The 22170-nt window shown below is 47.8% G+C and overlaps 1 protein-coding gene across 1 annotated transcript in view; it reads right to left on the reverse strand.

The window, feature by feature from the left end:
- Window positions 1-21915: 21915 nt before the first annotated feature.
- AJAP1 (adherens junctions associated protein 1) overlaps window positions 21916-22170 on the reverse strand; it is a 68132-nt gene continuing 67877 nt past the window's right edge. Inside the window, exon 9 of the mRNA XM_055583787.1 lies at window positions 21916-22038. Within this exon, the coding sequence (XP_055439762.1) occupies window positions 21966-22038 (73 nt within the window). The 3' untranslated portion in view covers window positions 21916-21965. The remainder of the gene's footprint in view (window positions 22039-22170) is intronic.

Consider the following 22170-nt stretch of genomic DNA (forward strand, 5'->3'; position numbering starts at 1 on the left):
TTTTGTTCTCCAGTGGATCTTCCCAACCCAGGGATTGAACTGGTGTCTCCTGTGTCTCCTGAATTGCAGGCAGATTCTTTATCTGCTAAGCCATTGGAGAAGACCAAAAGCAGGTTTGCTTAACCACAAAACCAAGCAGATTTACTTAGCAACAGAACCCATGCAGCAGAAGCACGAGATATGCCCCAAAATAATAAAACAGTGGTGGTGTGAGACACAAAACCTGCCCAGTAAGTTAATGACCCCTAATACATACTCTCTACACACATAAAAAACAATAATTTGTGGACCTAGCTTGACCATGTAGAGGCAAGGAAACTCACCTGCTCAACCTGGAGGAAGAACTGATGACAGAAGTATGACATCTACTTAAGACAAAAAATTTCTTCTCTCCCTGCCCACTTTTCCCTTGATTATAAAACTGTAGCCCAGTAAGTTCTCATGCTGAGGCACCCCCTTTTCCATCTGCTTGTAAGCCTCACAAACATCTCAGCCAAATAATCATTTCTTATCTATCACTCTGCTCTGGTTGAATTCTCTTCTGCACTGAGACATAAAGGACAGTGGTACCGGAGCTCTTCAGAGCCTCCAGTGAAGTGAAGTGAAGTTGCTCAGTTGTGTCCGACTCTTTATGATCGCATGGACTGTAGCCTACCAGGCTCCTCTGTCCATGGAATTTTCCAGGCAAGAGTACGGGGATGGGTTGCCATTTCCTTCTCCAGGGGATCTTCCTGACCCAGGGATCAAACCCAGGTCTCCTGCATTGCAGGAAGGAAGCCCAACACGACACCAGTTGGTTTCACTCTGGGCTGAATTGTGTCTCCCAAGTTAGCATGCTGTAGTCCTAAGTAACCTCCAAGACCACAGCCCCGGACAATACCTTGTTGGAAAATATGGTCACTGAAACCATGATAAGTTAAAATGATGTCATCCTGGAAATGCGCATGGCCCTAATGCAATAGGACTTTTGTCCTTATAAAAAGGGGCAATTTGGACACAGAATCATATACAAGGATTGTGGTGATGCTGCCCAAACCAAGGAGCTATCATAAGTCAGGACACAGGCCTGGGATGTCCTTCCCCAGAGCCTTTAGAAGGACCATGGCCCTACAGCTTAATTTTAGACTTTCAACCTCCAGAGTGGTGAGACAATACATTTCTTTTGTTCTGGGCCACTCCTCTCGTGATACTTTGTTCCAGCAGCAAACAGTTGTTGTTCATTCCCTAAAACATATCCGACTCTTTGTCACCCCATTAGCTGTAGCACGCCAGGCTTCCCTGTCCTTTTGGCAACCCACTCCAGTACTCTTACCTGGAAAATCCCATGGACTGAGGAGCCTGGTAGGTTGTAGTCCCTGGGGTCTCGAAGAGTCAGACACGACTGAGCAACTTCACTTTCACTTTTCACTTTCCTGCATTGGAGAAGGAAAAGGCAACCCACTTCAGTGTTCTTGCCTGGAGAATCCCAGGGATGGGGGAGCCTGGTGGGCTGCCATCTATGGGGTCACACAGAGTCAGACACAACTGAAGTGACTTAGCAACAGCAGCAGAGCTTGCTTAACTCTTGTCCATTGAGTAGGTGATGTCATCCAACCATCTCATTCTCTGTTGCTCTCTTCTTTTCTTGCCCTCAATCTTTCCTAGCATCAGAGTCTTTTCCAATGAGTCAGTTCTTTGAGTCAGGGGGTCAAAGTATTGGAGCTTCAACTTCAGCATCAGTCCTTCCAGTGAATATTCAGAGTTGATTTCCTTTAGGATTGACTGGTTTGATCTCCTTGCAGTCCAAGGGACTCTCAAGAGTCTTTTCCAGCACCGCAATTCAGAAGCATCAATTCTTCAGTGCTCAGCCTTCTTTATAGTCCAACTCTCACATTCCTACATGACTACTGGAAAAATCATAGCTTTGACTATATGGACCTTTGTCAGCAAAGTAAGACAAAGCATTTCTTTTCTTCCAGGCCACTTTGTTTGTGGTACTTTGTTCCAGCAGCCAATAATCCAGGTTAAGGAGCAAAAGCCAAATATATATATATATATATACACACACACACACACACACACACACACACATATATATACATATACTGCTTAGTTGCTTCAGTTGTGTCCAACTCTGTGCAACCCCATAGACGGCAGCCCACCAGGCACCGCCATCCATGGGATTCTCCAGGCAAGAACACTGGAATGTGTTGTCATTTCCTTCTCCAATGCATGAAAGTGAAAAGTGAAAGTGAAGTCGCTCAGTTGTGTCTGACTCTTAGCGACCCCATGGACCACAGCCCACCAGGTTCCTCCGTCCATGGGATTTTCCAGGCAAGTGTACTGGAGTGGGTTGCCATTGCCTTCTCCGATATATATATATATATATATATATATATATATATATATATATATGAAAAATAATACAACAGGGAAAGGGAGCCCACACCTTGCTATCTGGAATGCTGCCAGGGCACACCTTCTGTGTTTCTACGCAGTTGATGTTTTAGGGAAGATTCTACAGTCAGTCCTGGGAACCAACCAGTGGCAGCCAGGATGGGTTGGGGGGCCAACACCTGGTCTATTAGAAATTACTCTCCATGGAAAGAAGGTCAACTTTTAACTTCCCTAAAGCAGGGTTTTTCCATGTTGAAAAGGAGCCAGGCTCCTTTGTCCGTGGAATTCTCCAGGTAAGAATATTGGAGTGGGTTGGCATGCCTTCCTCCAGAGGATCTTCCCCACCCAGGCACTGAACTCATGTCTTCTGCATCTCCTGCATTGTAGGTGGATTCTTTACCTGTTGTCATTTGGGTCAGATAATTCTTTGCTGTGGGGGGCTGTCTTGTGCAAACCAGAAGTATGTCAGCATCCCTGACCTCCAGGCACCAGTGGCACCCTTCCTTAATCATGACAACCAGGTGATGTCCCTGTAGATGGGGAGACCCATAGGATCTGAAATCCTGCAGTCTTTCCCAGCCTGGGTGGTCTGTTGTCGCTTTTGTGATGGATCAGTGTGCATCTTTAGTGGCTAGACTGCTGACCTGACTTCCTCTTGAGTTCCTTTCAAACTCTTCCCCTGTGTCCTCTCCCCTCTTACCACTGGTGGGACTGAAGAAACCCTGTGTCACAGGCCACACCCCTACAATAAGCTCAGGGATGGGGACACTCCTCCAGCCACCCTCCAGACCCAAAAGGTTTCTGCTGGGCTTGCACATTTGGACACCCGTCACGGTCAGCTCTTGCCAAATGTATCCAGCCATCCTAGGCCCCCATATTTATGTTCTTGGCTTCAGTTCAGAGGCACGGGCTCTATGCAGTAGCAAATGGATCCTAGAATCTCTCACTGGTGAGCAAATTGAGTTTATTTTAATGGCATCCAGGCTGTTGATTTGTTTAAATCAGTTAAATGACCTAAGTGGTATTGTTTTTTTTTCTGCTTGTTAAAGACAGTTATGTATCCCATTCATCAATGTGTCTCAGGGCATTAAACCGCTCACTGATGAGGAGAGGCTCTCCCTGGGGAGCCAGTGGTCACTGCAGCCATCTGCTGGCTCACAGCCTCAGACACCAGTGGGGGCTCCTGGGCACTGAGGAGCTGAGACCAAGGCAGTGCTCCAGGCTAAGAGGGAACAGAAGAGTGTCTCTCTGCATGGGTCCTGTGCTGAACTAGGTGATACTTACATACCCTGTGGGTCCTGCAGGGGTATGGGGTGGGGGCTGGGCAGGGTGCCACCTGCTCTCCTGAGCTAATTAAGGGTGAGGAATACTCATTCAGACTTAAAAAGAATCTTCTACCCCTTGCTTCCAGCTGTTGGCATCTCTGGACTTCCCTGGTGGTGCAGACAGTAAAGTGTCTGCCTACAACTCGGGAGACCCGGGTTCGATCCCTGGGTCAGGAAGATCCCCTGAAGAAGGAAATGGCAACCCACTCCAATACTCTTGCCTGGAAAACCCCATGGACGGAGGTGCCTGGTAGGCTACAGTCCATGAGGTCGCAGAGTTGGACACGACTGAGCGACTTCACTTTCACTTTTCACTTCTCTGCATTCTTAAACCTGTTCTCCCTTTAGGAAAAGATGGTGAACACCTCATGTCTCTAACTCTGCAGACCTTCGTTGGGATCCCAGGGTGCAAGTCGGCTCTTGTGTGTTGCCTGATCCCTGAGACCACAGTTCCCTGCCCCCTTCCCTCCTGTCTTTCTGATGCTAGTCAGTGGCCTTGGCAGTGGATGCACCCCTTGCACAGCAAGGAGATAAACCAGTCAATCCTAAAGGAAATCAATCCTGAATATCATTGGAGGACTGATGCTGAAGCTGAAGCTCCAATACTTTGGCCACCTGATTTGAAGAGCCGACTCATTGGAAAAGAACCTGATTCAGGGAAAGATTGAGGGCAGGATGAGAAGCAGACAACAGAGGATGAGATGGTTGGACGGTATCACTAACTCAATGGACGTGAGTTTGAGCATACTCTGGGAGATAGCAAAGGACAGGGAAGCCTGGCATACTGCCATCCATGGGATCACAAAGAGTCAGACAGACTGATCTTAGCTACTGAGCCACAAAGAGGGGCCAGGAAACTTGGCAGCAGGTGAATTGTGTTGCAGAGACTTTCTGGAGGCCTGTGAGGCTGTGGCTGGAAGTGGGAGGATGGGGTGAGGTTCTGGGTCCACTCCGTGGGCTAGGGGCCCTTCAGAAACCAGGGGTGCTCGTGGTATCTTGGGCAGCTGATGATGTGCAGGACTTTTGCAGTCAAGGGATCCCCAACACAGGAGACCACAGCAGATATAGAAGAGCAATTCACTGGGCTGAGGGCTGAGAGCCAAGGGAGTGACTTTGCTTAAAAAGGAAGACAGCCTTAGGGTCCTTGCTGTCTCAGACTTGACAAGAGAGACCACGGCCTGGGGGCCAGGAAACTTCCTCTGAGGCAAAGGCATTTGTGTTAAATCCACATCAGGGGAGCAAGACCCCTGCCTGCCACCAGGGCAGAGTTCAGCCTATGTCCCTGAAGATAAGGGCGGGCTTTGCTCTCTGGGCACTGTCAACATCTGGGTCTAACCATTGCTTTGGGGGCCATTGTGTGCATTTTATGATGCTTACAGCATCCCAGCTTCTACCCACCAGTGGCCAGGAGCAACCCCTCCCAGTGTGAACCCCCTTAAATGTCTCCAGACAAGGCCAGATGCTCCCTGGGGAGTAAAACTGTCCCTGGTTAAGAACCGCTGGGCTGGGGGCAGGGCCACGCACACACCATCGGCCTGACCTGAGCCCATCTTCTGCCTCTGTAAACCCTACCTATTCTATGAGTCCATCAACTCCAAGGAAGGGGGCCCTTTGGAATATTCCACCTCGGCACAGACAAAGAAGCTTTGGATCTCTGTTCCTCCCAGGGGCAGTTTTCTCTGCAGGGAAATCTCCATAGATGTGACCTGGACTCAGATGGTCCACAAAAAACCTCCCAGGAAGCCCCCAGCCTGCTCTTGTGGGCCCTCGTGGTCTCAGCTAAAGTATTATGGGACCGTCCCAGTTAGCACAGACTTGGCTTCAAATAACCCTGGGACCCACACCACAGACCTGGAAATATTTTCTTCATGGTTGAACTGGGAAAGAATTGGTTTGGAAACAATGAAGACCCAGGAGGAAATCTTAGAATCTGTGAACCATGACACAGACATGAACATAGTCTTCGAGGAGGTTTCAGATAATACTGGCAAAGGAAATAAATATACAAATAACATTTTGAAAAAGTCATGTTGCGGTCATGACCTGAACTAACGGTGATTCTTTTGTCTCTTTTTTTCATATTATGTTTTTTTTTTTAATAGCAACATCAGAGTACTAAATATACAGCAAAGTTGATATAGCTGCTGCATTAACAATAATTTTTCAAATTACATAGCTTTGAAATACAGAAACAACTTAAAAAAATCTGGAATAAAATTTCACCTGTATGGAAATCACACCCAGCCCCCCACCCATACCCCCGTAGCTCATGTCATGTCTGTTTATTAACATGATTATGAGATGCATTCAAAGAAAAACACAACAATAAACTACAATAATTGAGCTCTTTCAGGAAGATGATATATCCATATGTCTGTAAGGACAGCTGTGGCATAGATATATATGCATAACACGTAAACAGAGAAGCTTCTGTTTTTCTATGGAAAAATAACCACTGCTCCATGTAAAAGTATAAATAAACAGTAAACAGTTTATTGTATCAGAAAATAATTTAGGAAAATCAAAATAAACCGATTGTTGCTATACATGAGTTGGGGAGGGGAGAAAAATAAAGTTCTGAAATGGGCCTGTGTGGCCATCACCTTTGACCTTCTTGTCCTGTGGTTCAGGCTCATGGTTTGTGAGTTTCCTAGTTCCACGGGTGAGCTGGGGAGAGGAGGGGGGAATGGGTCTGTGTTTAAATGTATGTGATTAAACCTGGTAAATTTGGGTGTGATTCAAGTACATGAGGGTCTCACAAGGGCATGGAGACTTCTGGTTATCAGATCTATGACCCTCAGATAGATGCCCCACGTGAAAAACTCAGCCACGAGTTTGGATGTTTCTCTGAGTATCCTGTGTATCCCTGCCGCTCCCCACAACACCCAGATGTGCCCACATGTGACGATGGATGTGAAAGCAAAACATCCAAATGATTGACTGCTTTTTCCACTTAGTCATGGAGACACTCTCGTGCTTAGTGAAGACTGTAGTCCACAGCAAGGATGCCTTCAAACATTAGTTAGACTAACTTTTTAGAAAACATATGTTGGAAACAGATGGGTGTTTCCAACATGGGTAAGCAACCATGCTTACCATGGAGAGATCTCTGACTTGTCCTCACTCCCCAGACCTTAATGAACAGTTACCACTGAATTAAATAAGAACTGAAGGGTTTCCGATTTTGCCCTTCTTTCTGGTTCTATTTATGTTCTAAATGTTTTGTGGTAAACATTTACTCCTTTTGAAAAAAATGTAAAAGACCTTGAAAATACAGTCCATGTGTGGTCTTATGTTTCCTCCAATGTCCAGTTTAATACTTTCTGGATCTAACTCATGTTCAAGGGTTTAACTCATGTTCAGTAGCACACATATAGAGAGACAGAAAATCAATGAATCTCTTGTCGACCCAAATATGAATCATGAGTTAAGTAAAACTTAATCAGCAAAGTCATTCATGGTCAGGTGAGGCTTGGTTGTTGTTCTGCTTTTCCTTTAAATAATTTTTACTGAAGAATAACTGTGTTCTGGGCTCTATCGCCTGCCATCTTGTTTCTCCAAGTGAGGCAAGAGGAAGGATTCCAATGGGGCTGCCAGAAAAAAAGGAAATTAGAAAACCCCACAAACTCTCTAGTTTTTTAGAAAACAATGATCTGGAACCCAAAACTGACTACAGTCTTTCCCTCAGTCTCAATGTTTTATTCCCAGACTTTGCTAAGTCCCCACATCCTCTCTCCCCACAATAGGAGAATGTTTCAGGGAGCAGCAAATGCTTCAGATGGTGCTCATCTTCCAGCCAAGGAAGACATGTGAGTGTCTTTGAAAGCTCTGCTGAACCTCAAGTCATTCCGTGTCATCTTATGCTGAGGATTCATCTTTAAAGATCAAATTCATGGTGAGTCGATTGAGAACCAATTTTGTTCAAGTCCTTTCACACATCTGGCTTCAGAGGAAGCAATCCAAATACACGTGAAAAACAAACAAACAAAAACGATAAAACCAAATGTCTTCTGTAGGTCACGGCAGTTCAACTCAAGGAGTGTGTGGCTGTAGGTGGGTTCTGTAACTCCTCTTGACTTGTCAAAACCAGTTGCCCATCTTCATCTTTATTGTCAAAACCAGTTGCCCATCTTCATCTTTAAGGCCCTTGACTGTCCATCCAGTTGTGCTTGTGTGCAGAAGTAGCACAATACTTATCAGCACCTTAGAAATCTCTCCTTTCCAGAACTTTCATGTCAGTTCATGTCTGCTTGCTGTAAGTCCATGAAAAAAATACTCATGTTGCCTTGTAGACCTTGAGCTGTTGGCAGTCACAACACTTGATGTTAGAAATCCATACACATAAGGGAGAGATGACACAGAGTGGAGTGTCCAGCCCAAAATAGACATTGGAGGCAGAGGGAGAGGGTTCTTTCTGGTGGTAACTGCTGTCACAAAAACCTTGCCAAGAACAACACTATTGGTTCACTATTCTATGGCCATGTGGATTCCTACAACCCGAGACTTCAGTGAAGCCCTTCTCTCCTACTCCATTTAGTCCCCCAAAGGTTGCAAATTGAATTTAGGGTGTCACAATGTCTTTGAAAGTGTCCCTTCTGGCCTGGCATGATTGCAGAATGGAGAAGGATGACATGGTTCTCTTGGGAGATGAATCATTGGTCTAGAAGGTTAATACAACAGTCTTTGCTCTTATAGTTTCCTGCATAATTATTACACACAAATGTACTGGGGGTCTTCAAAGGGTCTCCCCGCATTTTGGAACAAGTCTTCGTGGTACAAGATGATGTTAAAAAGTAGAACTTAGGGCTTGTATCTCCTGTGAAAAAAGTTCTCCCCACTTCTCTGGAAGCAATAACTTGTTACATTCAGGAAGACTGGCACGAACTGCCAGTTCACCAATTCAAAATCTATAAATATCAACACTAAAGAATTTATTGCAGAATTTCATAAATCCAAGAAAACTTAACCAGTGTGGACAGCTGAGTTTGTGTTCACACATGAAAGAAGTTTCTGGGGAGTTATTTGGTTGCAAGGATTTGGGTGTTGATAAGAACCTAGGTCTCCAGGGGATTCTATTTTTAAGAGAGACTACATGGGGCAAAACTAATTAACTTTATAAAGAAGGATTTCCTACAATCTGATCCTCTCTGCATCCATTTCTGTATATATGATCAGCAGTTGTGTTACTTTGAAATTCAAGATTTGAGCAAGTTAATTCAGCCCCAGGGGATGTCTTAGCAACTCTCCTGGCTTATTCTATGAACCGCTTTCATTTATACTCTCCATGGTGCGTGTGTTCTGATTTCAACCCACACAGAAGAGACAGCAGGGCCATTGATAGGTTCACTGGCTCCTTCCCCTACTGCTCACTCTCTGTTTACCCTACCCCATCTATGTGCTTATAAACCTTTGTTGTCCCAGAGGGCAGGGCTGGCCCAGTTTATACCAGCCTCTTAAGCTCAGGTTCCATATATGATTTAGACTTATGGATTCATTCAAAACTGCTCTGATTCTCTCTTGATTCTATGCTGTGTAACTCTTGGAGCATTTAGCAGGGAATCTATCAAGTGGGAAATGGAATGGGGCTTCTGGAAGGATGGGTTTTAGCCTTCCAGTTCCAACACAGACACACGTTATAACTTAGCTGACCACTCTCTTCAGCTGCCTTTACACTCGGGTGTGGGCCATGCGTCTGTTGCGTCTGTTAAGTGTGGGCTGTGGACCTGTTGCTGCTGCGGTGTCTGGGAATCCATGGAGAGAAGCCCCTTACTCGCATCACTACCCTCTCCCCCATCCAAGCACTGCTGCCTTCAAGAGCCCACATAGCATCTTGCTTGCCTCTTCCTTCTCCTTGTCCTTTTCTGTTCTTGGCCCTGTGTGTTCACAGCTTTCTCATCAGTACAGCCTAGGCACTGAACCTCCCTAACCAAAGTGAAGTAGAATGGAGAGGGTACATGCAAGCCCCACCCACCAGAGGCTGGTTGCCCTGGTAACACTGCTCCCCTGACAAAGGGCAAATGCTACAGCTGGCCCTTTGGCATACAGAGAGACTGTGCCCAGAGTTAAATTTCCTACTTGCTCACGTGGTGACCGTTTTGAACTCTGGAGTTTGGCTATTGTGGGCTTGCTGGCTGAGCTCTTCCTAAAATCATTTGAAGTCCAAAGAAATTCAGTTTTCTTGTTTGTTTAATGTTGTGCTAAGTTGCTTTAGTTGTGTCCAGCTTTTTGCAATCCCATGGACTGTAGTCCACCAGGCTCCTCTGTCCAAAGGATTCTTCTGGCAAGAATACTGGAATGGGTTGCCTTTTCCTACTCCAGGGGACCTTCCCCATCCAGGGATCACCTGTCTCTTATGTCTTCTGCATTGGCAGGCAGATTCTTTACCACTAGCGCCACCTGGGAACCCCTTGTTTAATGGGTGGGGTGATATAAAAAGATTGATCCTCTGCCTACGCCTCTGTTTATCCCATTCTTTACATTTAAGTGCAAACTCAAAACTTAGAAATGCAAAACTGCCCACCCAGGCCTCACACTTTTTGAAATGAAGGGCTGGGAGCGTATTTCAAAACATCAACCGATCATTTGAGACCTGGATGGGAGCCCCAGAAATAGTGCTGAGTGCAGCTAACACACACATCTTGGCTCAGAGCAGGCGAAGAACAAGAAGTTGGGAAGAATAATCAAAGATTCTCAGATGGCGAGAGTCTGGCTCGTTTATGTGGGCTGTGCTATTTACATCGAAAAACAAACAAACGATCAAAAAACAGTATGGCATAGCAAATTGACAAACTGTACCAAAGTAACCACTCCAGAATTACATGAATCACAGCATGTTTTGGAATAAAAGCAGATGTTGTTTAAGAAGTATGTTACTGAGTATGATCTGTGTTGAGGTTGAGCATTGGGAAAGGCAGCTGACTTCTCTTACGAGGGGGGATGGCTCTCCCTGTGGCCCCCGTTGTCCTGTGGGCTTCCTATCCCTCCTTGAGTTTCTTTGTCCTCCTTGAGATCTGCTTGACCTAATGATGACTTGACAACCTAGGGATGTGAGTAGGGAGGGGACCCGGGTTGGGGGGAGACAGCACGCCAGGCAGAGATCAAGTCCATCATCAGGGTGATATACCTCTTCTTGGTCCTATCTCTCTGCTTCCTCAGGTGTTTCTTCTGGCTAGAATGAGTGGGGGGTGGGGGTAGAAGGGTTGCAATGACTGCGATTATTATTGCAATAATTATTGCAATAATGGTTGCAATTATTTCTTGGCACTTCACTTTTATCCTTCATTCCCAGACCAACCTTCAGGAAGCAAGTGGAGATGACTTCCCAGCTGGAGATGATGGCAAGTGGAGATGACTTCTCAGTTGGAGACGATGGCCAGATGAATAAACCCAGACAGCTCCCCTTTTCTCTTTCCTGTCATCCTACTCTGTTGCTTTCCTACCATCCCTCTCTGAAATTTATTTTTTATTTATAAATTTATTTATTTTAAAATTTTTTCCTTCATCCTTCTCTCTGAAAATTATTTTGTTCGCATCTGTGTTGTTTGCCTCTGCCTGTCACAGAAAGTAAAACCCATGAGGGCAGTACCTCACCAAACAAGATGAAGGCTTCCTTTGAGTACCTTTTTTGAAGAAGAGAAAAAAGCTAAAGGAAATGTAAAAACTGGGGCCCTGGGACCCAAGAAGATACAACTGGGTCACTGGTGGACTCTGAAATCCAAAGAGCTGAGAAGAGGGATCACTGACTGACCCAGAGCATCAACCTAGGTCTGTGCAAGCATGGCCAGGCCAAACTCATCACACACAGATACATACAATGTTCAGACAAATGTATACATGTGCATTAGAAGGACTGATGCTAAAGCTGAAGCTACAAGACTTTGGCCACCTGAAGCAGAGAACTGACTTTTTTTAAAGAAAAGACTCTGATGCTGGTAAAGATTGAGGGCAGGAGGAGAAGGGGGTTGCAGAGGGTGAGAAGGTTGGAGGATGTGATGGATGGCATCACAGACTCAATGTACATGAATTTGAGCAGACTCAGGGAGATACTGGAGGACAGGGAAGACTGGCATGCTGCAGTCCATGGGGTCTCCAAGAGTAAAACACAACTTAGCAACTGAACAACAACACGGGGCCTGAGTCAGAAAAAAACCTGTGCTGTATCATTTCATAGACTTGACTGTGGAAGGAGCTTAATTTTGTAAGCCTACTCACTTTCATCTCCTTGTATAGAGATGATGTTTCCAGGTAACCATTTAAAAAATAAAGCATCTCTACACACATTCTGTCCATCACCGTGATATGGTAGCCTTCCTCAAAGTGGATTTGTTTGGACAGATTGTCAGTACACTTCTAGAATTCCCAGTGGGGAACATGCAGGCATGGCTTGTCTGGTGGTGGTACACGCATCCCCCAGCCCTGCCCTGAACATGTGCCAAAGGGGTTTGTGTGTGTGCTGGAGGGGGAGGAAGTGGCTGCTATTTGAAGTTTCCTTCAAAAGCTCTGTGTCACCCAGTAGTCAGGCAGCCTGAGGTCCCGGGGAGAGGATTGAGCTACAGTTAGAGGTGATGCACTGGTCACTGAGCCACATCCCCATCAGGAACCCTAGGCTCTGCTACCACTGGTACAACAGACACCCTTGCCATCACCTTCATCTCATCCGACACACAGTGGTGGCTCCCATAGCCCTCGCCTGTGGTTCACACTGCACAGTGCTCACCTGAGTCGCAGAGGCCCCAGGGCCACCCTCCAGTGGGAGAGTGACTGGAGGATGAGAGCTGACTGTGCTGGGTGCCGGGCCAACAGCAGTGTGGCCGGGAGCACCATGCGGGCGAGTCGGGAGCCTGGAGATGATGTGGACATTAGTGGCATCTTGTTAATGTGCCAGAACTTTGGAGGGTAGGGGGATGACAAAATAAAAACCAAAACACAGTTTTCGCGCTCTTGGAGGGGGGTATCCCCAAAACAGATCTTAACGGGCATTGTGACAAAAGGACATTTTTCCCTCTGCTGGCATTGTCTGACTCTCCCATATATTAAAAGGTGCCAAAGCCAAGTTTCCAAGTACATTTCAAGGTGTTGTGGAGGGAGCCTGCTGAAAGGGTTGGGTCACCTGCCTGGTCAGTGAGTGAGTAGGAGGGGTGAGCTTCCTGCCTGAGGACCTTTAACCCTTCAACTTAACCTGTCGCATTTCATGCTATACTGGTGACATCACTCACAGGAGACAGGCCCTGTGCATAGAATCTGGGGTCCCTGGGAGGAGGACATGCCCTCTGAGGCCCAGATGGATCCCCATCTTTTACAGCACTCCCACTGACAGTAGGAGGGGCAACAGGGCGCCTTCATAAAGTGGGGGATCTTCACTGAAGTGTGTGGTCGGGGTTCAGAGAGGCCAAAGCTCACAAGCTGGCCAAGGGGAGCCGACAAGAGACAGCATCTTTGCCACCATCTCCACCAAGGTTCGAAGTCACTCTCAGGCTCAAGAAAGAGCGGGTGACCTTTGAGTGCCACTGTGTGGGAAAGAGACACAGCATGCTGGCCCAGGACCCAGGGCTCCTGCCCAGATGAACGGGGCGCTCACGTATTTCTAAGTAATGCTCTGACATACGCGCACACACACTACGAGGATATATTCCTTTAATTTTGGGAACTGGAAAATTCCTTTAATTCGGTCTATGCTTGTATAACACAAAGATGGCCAAGAATCCACCAGCCAACCCCCCCTCCCCCGATCTGACGCTCAGGCCTGTTTGTAAGTGGCCGGCCACACATGTGTGCACATGGCTATTAGGTAGCTTTTCCAAACAACTCAATGAAAAAAGGTCGTATTTATATGTATAGAGATTATATATATATATATGTATGTATGTATGTAGATAAAACCATGGCAATCTTCATTCCGGCCCAACATAAGAAATCACACACCCGGTGCCACTCACCAAATACCCAGCAAATGCAGAACATGCCATTCGAGGGTCTTGTCTGCTCATCGTGGCCGCCCCAGACTGGACAGCGATGGGACACCAGGTCACCAGAAGAATATGCTCACGCGTGGAACTGCATTTCCAGTGTATGCATATATATGTGCGGACGTGTGTATATGCGCGCGTGTGCCTGTGTGTGATCCTGCAAAGTAGAAAACACCAGTTCATCCTGTTCATACTAAGCGTGTTAAAGAAATCAGATTTTGTAACCGAGAACACATATTTTTTAAAAAGGAACATTGAAGGTCTTCAAAAATTGCTACGGTACAAAAAAGGGGTGTGTGTGTGTGTGTATCTGTGTGTCTTTATATATTTATATATGTATATTAACCAGAAATAGCGACTCTACAGAAGAGATACCCACTCCTGTTTTCTGTAAGTTTACTCCTCATGGTTCGCTTGGCTTCGGCTTTGTCACCAAGTCTCTCAGGTCAGTACATGGCACATAATGGTATTATTGGCACAGGTTCAGAATCGAAGTACAAACTCCAGCTTCTGGTGCGTCCTCCTGCCCTTTTTCTGTCTCCGGTTCCTTCTGTTGGGTCTTCTTTCTGTTTCCCAAAGGAGCTCTGGGAGAAGGCAGTCCCCCATAGGCGTCAGCATTTTTATAAAAATATATTTGGCCTATAGCGTCCTGCTCTGAGAGTTCCCCACCGGCAAACAGAAGTGGTAGGGGTGGGGACCCTCCCCTTCGATAGTTTAGTTTTAGGTTTTGTGTGTTTTTTGTAATTTTTAATTTTTTTTTTTTTTTTTACAGGTTCACCAACGGAATCCTGTGTGGAAAGAAAACAAGAAGAGATTAAATGGCAGTAGGCCAAAAGTAGTAGGTGTCTATGAGGCCCCTCTGAGCCTCTGTCACCAATACCTGGGTGCACAGCTGCCTGGCTAAATGACACTCAAGTGTCATCCTGGGGGCACCAAAGCTATCTCCCTGGACCTGGTCACCAAGGACTGCTACAAACGCTAGGAATCCTGAGGTGCCCTCGTGTTAATTACAGTAATTGACAGAGTGGTCCTCCTGCCTTTGAGGGAGGGGCCTGGGCTTCCCAAGAGGTGGCTGGGACTACCCCGACACTAACTCATGAGCAGGCATGGCACTCCAGGCTCTCAGGTGACTGAATGCATCCAGCATCCTGCTTGCTCCCCTTCCAGCTCCTGATGCCAAGGGCAGGGGGGCTGCTAGCTACAGTCCTGGGCTGCAGGAAGCAATGGAATCCATTTCAATCTTGCTCAGCTGGAGGGGGCTGGGACTTGGGGAGGCTGATGGACTGCATCAGAATAACCACCCCTTGGGTCTCCCTAAGAAGTGATCTCACTGGAGAGAGGAAGAACCTGAACTGCCCTGCGTGCCGGCCAGGTCAGATGGCTACAAAGAAGCAGATGGCTTTTGCCCAGTTTGAGGGTGCTGCCTCAGAAAATTGGGACCCCAAAGTCATCCTGCCTCAGTGACAAACCCTGAGGTCAGCATCCCCTAGGAAGACAGAGCTACAGCCGTCCTGGGGATGGCCAGGTAAGTCAGAATGCCCCATAGCTCAGCCCCAGGTTCTGGGAGTGGGGTTGGCTCAAAGCTGCTGTTCTGTTACAAGGGTGGGGTGGTGTGTCTCTCTGCTGTCACTCAGGGTCCGCATCTGCACTCCCACAACGACAGGAAACTGGATCCTCAAATGGTACAAAGAGGATACCATGGCACCCTTCTTCTAAATGGACTCTGGGGTAAGGTTCTTTCTCCTGCATCAATAATCCCCCCAGGTGAACCTCCACAGGATGGAGGGCTGAAGGGCATCCACGTGCAGGGACACACCTTCAGCCCTCAGGAAAGCATCAGGTCAGCGCTGCATGCATCATCTTCTCCGAGGGCCTCAGCACATGAAAGTCTACTCCATCGAGGTGGGGTGGCAGTGCCTGTTCCCTCTCGAGGACCCCTCGTGGTTTGGATAAGAAAGGCAGGGTGTCACCTTGCCCAAACAAATGACACCTGTTTGGGCAATCCCAGGAGGCCCAAATGGGGCGTCTACTCATCTCCTGTGGGATGGCCTGCCTTGCTGTGAGGAGGAGTGTGATGAAATGGACATCTGGTCAATTGTGTGCTGGACCACCCTTGGCAAGGTTACTCCAGCTATCCACCACCCCCGCCAGCCCCCCACCTGCCGATGCCTAGGCTCTCTAGGATTTGCAGGGAGAGAGGGAGTGTGGTTTAAAAAGTGAAATCATTAAAGCAGAATGTCCCTCCTGTATGTCTACCTTCTTTTTAATCTTTAGAAAGTTAAAAAATGTGAAGACAAATCCGTGATGATGCCACTTATAAGAAGTCCTCAGAGTTGTCAAGTTCCTGGGGACAGAGAGTAGAATGCTGGGTGCCAGGGCCGGGTGCGGGGAGTTAGTGTCTAAGGGGGGCATAATACCAGTTCAGGAAAAACAACAAGAGTTGTGATGGTGGACAGTGGCGGCGGCTGCACAATTGTGAATGTCCTTAATGCCACAGAACTGTTCCATTAAAAACAGTTAAAAGTAAAATGGTCAGTTTTATGTTATATATATTTTACTACAATTTTAAGAACTTAAGAAATATATTGGGGGACTTCCCTGGCGGTCCAAGGGTTAAGATTTTGCCTTCCAATGTAGGGGGTGTGGGTTTGATCCCTGATCGGGGACCTAAGATCATACATGTCTCATAGCCAAGAAAGCAAAACATAAAACAGAAGCAATATGGTAACAAATTCAACAAAAGACTTTTAAACAATGGTCCATATCAAAAAATCTTAAAATATATATACATATTGAAAAAATATTGTTGCTGTTGTTTAGTCACTAAGTTGTGCCTGACTCTCTGCAACCCCATGGACTGCAGCATGCCAGTCTTCCCTGTCCTTCACTATCTCCCAGAGTTTGCTCAAACTCATGTCCACTGACCATTGGGTTGGTGATGCTATCTAACCATCTCATCCTCTGTCACCTATGAAAAAATATGGGGACAGTAAAAGCCAGACCTAGTGACCTAGTGACCGTCTACCCAGATCTGGGGCAGTCTCTGGATTGAGTTGCTGCCCACTGCCCCAGCAGGTTGACCACCAGGCCCCTGCCCACTCTCAGATGCATCCAGGGTGGGACCTGGAGTCATAGGGCCTCCTTTCCTGAGAAGGGAGAACTGCAGCCTGGGGCTGCTCTCCAATCCTTCCTGGCAACCTTAACCAGACAGATGAGGGAGGCACGCTACTGCTTCTTCCCTGGGGCCAGCCATCTCCTGAGGTTTTTTCAAACAGACATTATCTGCTAAAAGGCTGAAACGTCTTCAGTGCTTCGGACAGTGGCTCCTCAGATCCTCGAGGACAAGGGCCCGGCCCCTCTTGCCCCATTTCTCCCTCTCTCCTTTCCGGGCGGTTGCCTGGCTTCAATAGCAAATCTCTGACCTGAAAAACCCCAAGTTTCTGCTGACTGTTACCTCCCTGGGGAGACCTTCATGGATACCCCTTCCTTTCCTAAGCGTGTTCTGTTTAATCTCTGTTAGAGCACCTGTTTCTGTGACTCCTCAGGCATTGCTTTGTACCTGAGTGTGTGTACATCACATGTCACCCAGGTGTCATGGGTGCCTGCCAGGTCCGCCAAAGTTTGCCTGGGTACCAGCTCTGAGCCTGGCCCTCTGGAGGGAGATCAACACTGGATGCAATTCAGAGAAGAGGCATCTGTGTGAAAGAAGCATTGTCCTCAGCCCCTTATCTGTCTGGAATGACCTTCACATACTGCCTGCCTGGGAGGATGGCTGGAGGGGCTCTTGGGCCACTGAGGGGGCCAAGTATCTTCCAAACTTAACAATATCTGCTTCTATCAGCATCTCAGGCACTTTCCTGGTGGCTGAGTCATTAAAGAATCTGCCTGCAATGCAGGAGACCCAGGCTCAATCCCTGGGTAGGGAAGATCCCCTGGAGAAGGGAATGGTGACCACTCCAGTATTCTTGCCTGAAAATCCTAGGAACAGAGGAACCTGGCAGGCTAAAGTCCATGGGGTAGGAAAGAGTCAGACTAACACTTTCACTTTCACTTTTTCAGAATGAAAAAGAGGTGGTATAGAGAAGGAGCGATGGCTCCAACTCTGCACCTTGAGTAGCTGTTGGAAGAGCAGTGCTGGCTTCCTGCAGAGGTGATGGTCCCCTGCAAGAAGGAGAGGTCTCAGTTGCCAGGCCACCTTCCAGGCCTGCCCCAGTTCCTGCTGAAACACTGCTGCTTGCACTCCACTTGAGGGGAAGGGCTGGGTTTTTTTCTGATCCAAAGGCTCAGAGCAAGAGCCTCTCAGCCTGGCATTCACCCAGGGAGGGGCAGAGAGGGAAGTGCATCCTGCCTGGAGAAGGACACTGGCGAGGTCGTATAGCTGGTGAGGGCAGGCAGGGGAGACTCTGAGCCAGAAGGAAAAGCTGTGGCTGGAAAGAGATCTGAGCGATCAGGGATCCAGGATGAATCCTGACTTGGGAGAAACCAGTGCCCCCTGCTGCCTGGAAGGGGATGCTCCGGCTCTGTGGCCCCCAGAGCTGCAAACCACACGAGGGTCCTGGGTTTCAAGATCCGTATCAGCTTCTGAGGAACAAAGAGAACAGGCAGTTGGCAGCAAGGCCTCCTGGAGAGTGAGCCTCTAGTTAGTTTCTCCACATCCCGAAAAAGCTTCTTGCACACCGGTTTCCTTGGTGCTGGTTCTCAGCTTGGGGAGAAAAACGGCTTCCAGAAGGGTCTGGATGTTGCTTTGAAGAAAATATTTCTTTGAATTACAAAAGCTGGATATTCTGCTAATGCATTTTTCAGAACAAAGCAGGAAGGCTCAGGTGCACTTCTTGTTTTTTTATTAGTTATCTCTTCAGTGTGTTTTTTTTTAAATAATAATAACGCATGATTTATTTCTCACTTGCTTCGGATGCAAGAGCTTTTATGAGTTCTCAGGCTGGAATGAAGTGGCCTCGGCAAACGGGAATATCTGAACACTGATGAGGTTTTTCTGAAGTTTACTTGCTGCATGAAAAATGACAGGAAATCAGCCCAAGAGCCAATGACAGGCCTATGTTCAAGGTCTCTTTCCTCGGAGCAGGAAAGGCCGCCTCGTTTTGTCTTCCATCAGGCTCCACTGAGGAAGGTCCAGGTAAAGAGTTTGCTCGAATCTATCACAGAGGCTGAATCTAGGGAAACGGGACAAATTTCTGCCCAGGTTGGGTCACCTGTGTCCACGAGCCCTAGAATCACCATCAAGCTGCCCGCAGGGAAATGGGGTGGGCGGGGCTTGGGTCCCAGACGTGCGTGTGGGTTAGCGTGAGCACACAAGACGGTGCTGTAACAAACTGCGGTAGCATCATTAAAAATGCATTTGGAGAGGCCTAACAGTTATGCAAGAGATAAATATCTCTGCTGGCTCTTAAACCTTAATTAAATGTTCCAGTGTTAATTGCTATTTATTTAAGGGACAATAAGAATCCCAATAAATCTGAGCCGTCTTCCTGGCTCTCCACCGCTCCATCCTCACATCCAGGCATTAACTGTAGACATCAGGGACACTTCGAAGGCGAATGTTTTCCTCCCAGTGAGTGATAAACAGCCCGTGTGACAGCGAAGGGATGTGTAAGCATTTATCAAGGACTAACAAGGCTGCTCACATGGACCTCCTGGTCTGTGTCTCCCGGAGGAGTCGGCTGGAGGGAGCCACTGCCCTGAGTCCATAGGTGCTGTGGCTTAGCATGGCCAGGCTCCGCTGAGTCCTGTTGCCTCTTCTCTCCTCCCCAGAATGCCCATCTGAGATCCATGGTGGGAGGGTCGAGCTCTCCAGACACAGAGGTGTCTTTCTGTAGATGGGGATGGTCTTGAAATTGATCCTCAAGCAGAGTTGGGAAGTGGGGTCTGGACAACTGGTGGAGAACATGGTCCCTGGGGCCTGTCTTGGGTGGCACACTGGCAGAACCCACCTTTTAGCTCGTGGGGTCCTTCTACGTCCCGGGCTGCTAGAGAGAACTGGGCGAAGGGGACGGGAATGTCTTCTGGACCAGAGGTGTGGATAAAAAGCACTTTTTCCTCCCAACCTGGTTTTCTTTTAAAGTCAGGTCTGCAGCTCCTTGGTTCAATCCTTGGCCCAGACTTTTGGAGGATCCGGGGCTGGTCTCCGAACTGCAATGCCCCCTGCTCTGCAGAGTCAGGCTGTGTGTCCCCTGAAGGGATGCCAAATAGCTAGAAACCCCTCCTTCCTCTCCCACTACCTGACTCCCTTCTCACTTAGGGTGCCATCAGGGATGGAAAGGGGCACAGAGGCATTCCACTGGGAATAGCAGTTGAGGAAGTCTGACTGGTGGGCAGAGTGTGGCCCCAGAATCAGGTGGCCTAGGATCACATGGCCCCACCACTTACAATATGACTGGCCTCAGGCAAGTCACATGACCTCCCCATCTGTCCTCAGTTTCCCATCTGTAAGTGGGATTGCTGAGAAGACTGAATGGGTCTCTATATGTCCAAAGTGTGCCAATGAGCTGCCATGTGAATGTGCCATTAGGGCAGTGTCTCCCCCACCCTCTCCAGATGGGGGCTACTTGGAATGGAAGGCGTGTCCACCTCAGGCCTGCAGGTCCACAGCTCTTGGAGGAAGAGAGCAGATGTCTTTGATGTGCAGGGCTAGGGTCTCCCAGGTCAATGCCTTAAGCATTTATGCATTTGTGAAATCCCAAAGGAGATGCAGGCACTCACCTGGCCGCCCTGCAGAGGCCTTGCCAGGCAGGCGGGAGTTCCACTGCTAACTGGGAGCTTCCCCATCGCTTGCTGGGTTGAAATGCCAAAGGGAGCTTGTCCGAGGCCTTAATGAGATGAGTCACATCCGGGCAGACAAAGGTGCAAGCATCTGACGGAGAAGCTGTGTCCAGGACATGTGGCTCTTGAATGTCGGACACAGCCCTCATCTCACCTGCCTGACCTATACATCTCAGCAAAGGCCTCTGTGTGAGTAGGGGGTCAATTTCCATTTTAACCTCATTATATTCCTTCACCCATCGGCTAAACATAGTGCTAATCAGGTTGTTCTGGCTTCAGGACAAAAGTGAGGGATGGACATTTGATGTGGAATAAATATACAGTTCGCTAGGGCTGGGATTATGAACCGATTGATTGATACCTGCTTCTCCAAGCAGCTGGGGCCCCTTGCCCCTCAGAAGTGCTGTAAGCAGAGGCCTCTGAGGGTCCTGTGTGCTCCCTAAGAAGATGGGGTACACCCCAAGAAGCCCCGGGACCTTCTCCAATTCTGACAGTGACATTTCCCACTCAGTCCCCACATCAGAAGGTGAGAAAAAGTAAAGAAAAAAAAATTTATTTCAAATATAGATAACCCTAAAAACTGGATTCCCTGCTCCTGGAAGGGATGTGACGTCATGCTTAGAGAGAAGATCTGGAGGAAAGAAGATGTTCTCTGTGGATGAGCAAGATGTCATCCTTTGAAAACCCTAGCATCAAATGAGAAAAATGAAAAAAAAAAACACACACAAAAACCCCAGTCACCTCAACTGACTGTTCATCCAGAATGTGCAGTCACTGGGGGGGCGACAAGATCCTTTTCCCCCCACAGCAGCCTGCGTGTCCAGGAGGTTTAGCACAGAAGAAAGCAATTTAATGTCAGCATTAAAGTCAATATCATTGAAAGCAAACCAAATGTTCCTATCCAGCAGAGCGTGGCAAATTCATCCCTGTTTTGGTACCAGTCCCTGGCTTCAAATTAGTAGACGTCTCAACTCTTCACTTTCTCTCTTTATCATTTTCTTTCTTATCTCTTATTTTTATATTTCAAAATTGTATTTTAATTCCACTCAGTGTTCTCTCTCCCCACCCCCACGTAGAGACGGGGTGGCGGCATGGTGTCTGCCCACTGGGCTGGGGCTCTGATCTCCTTTTGTTTGGGGAAGTGAGGGGTGTACTTGTAGCTTGTTTCCAGAACAGGGTCTCCTGCCCTAAAGGGCTTCCTGGAGATGGAGCAGCATGTGCAGAACTAGACAAGATTGCAGAGCAGGGGTTCCTGAGTCTGTCGTTCCCTCCCACTGGGATGTGGGGGCATTTCTAACGAGTGCAGCAGAGAGACCACACGCCCAGCCCTCTGGTTTGCATTCAGGGCAATGATGCCCTTGCTGAGACCCACCTGCCATGTCCAGACAGGCTCCAGTATTCCAGAGGAGAGATGGGGGGGGGGTGGGGAAAATAAATCAAGGTCCAATAAGAGAGGTACATACCATAAAACAGACACATGGCGTCTGCCCTGCCCCCAGGAGGTAAAAAAGACTTCGGCCAGTCAGCAGGAGATTTCAAACCATTTCTCAGACACAAAGGCCACAGGAATAAGATGCCGATCAGAAGAAGAGGGCCTGCAGCAAGCAGAAAAATGGGCTTGCGAGGGCTCATATGTAAAACCTGACAGGCAGGCTGGATGGCACCTGTTGCAGAAAACTGGCTTCTCCAGGCAAAAAGAACTCCCAGAAGGTGATGCTTCACCTGGC

Source organism: Bubalus kerabau, chromosome 5 (genome assembly GCF_029407905.1).
Source record: "Bubalus kerabau isolate K-KA32 ecotype Philippines breed swamp buffalo chromosome 5, PCC_UOA_SB_1v2, whole genome shotgun sequence".
Taxonomy (NCBI): domain Eukaryota; kingdom Metazoa; phylum Chordata; class Mammalia; order Artiodactyla; family Bovidae; genus Bubalus; species Bubalus kerabau.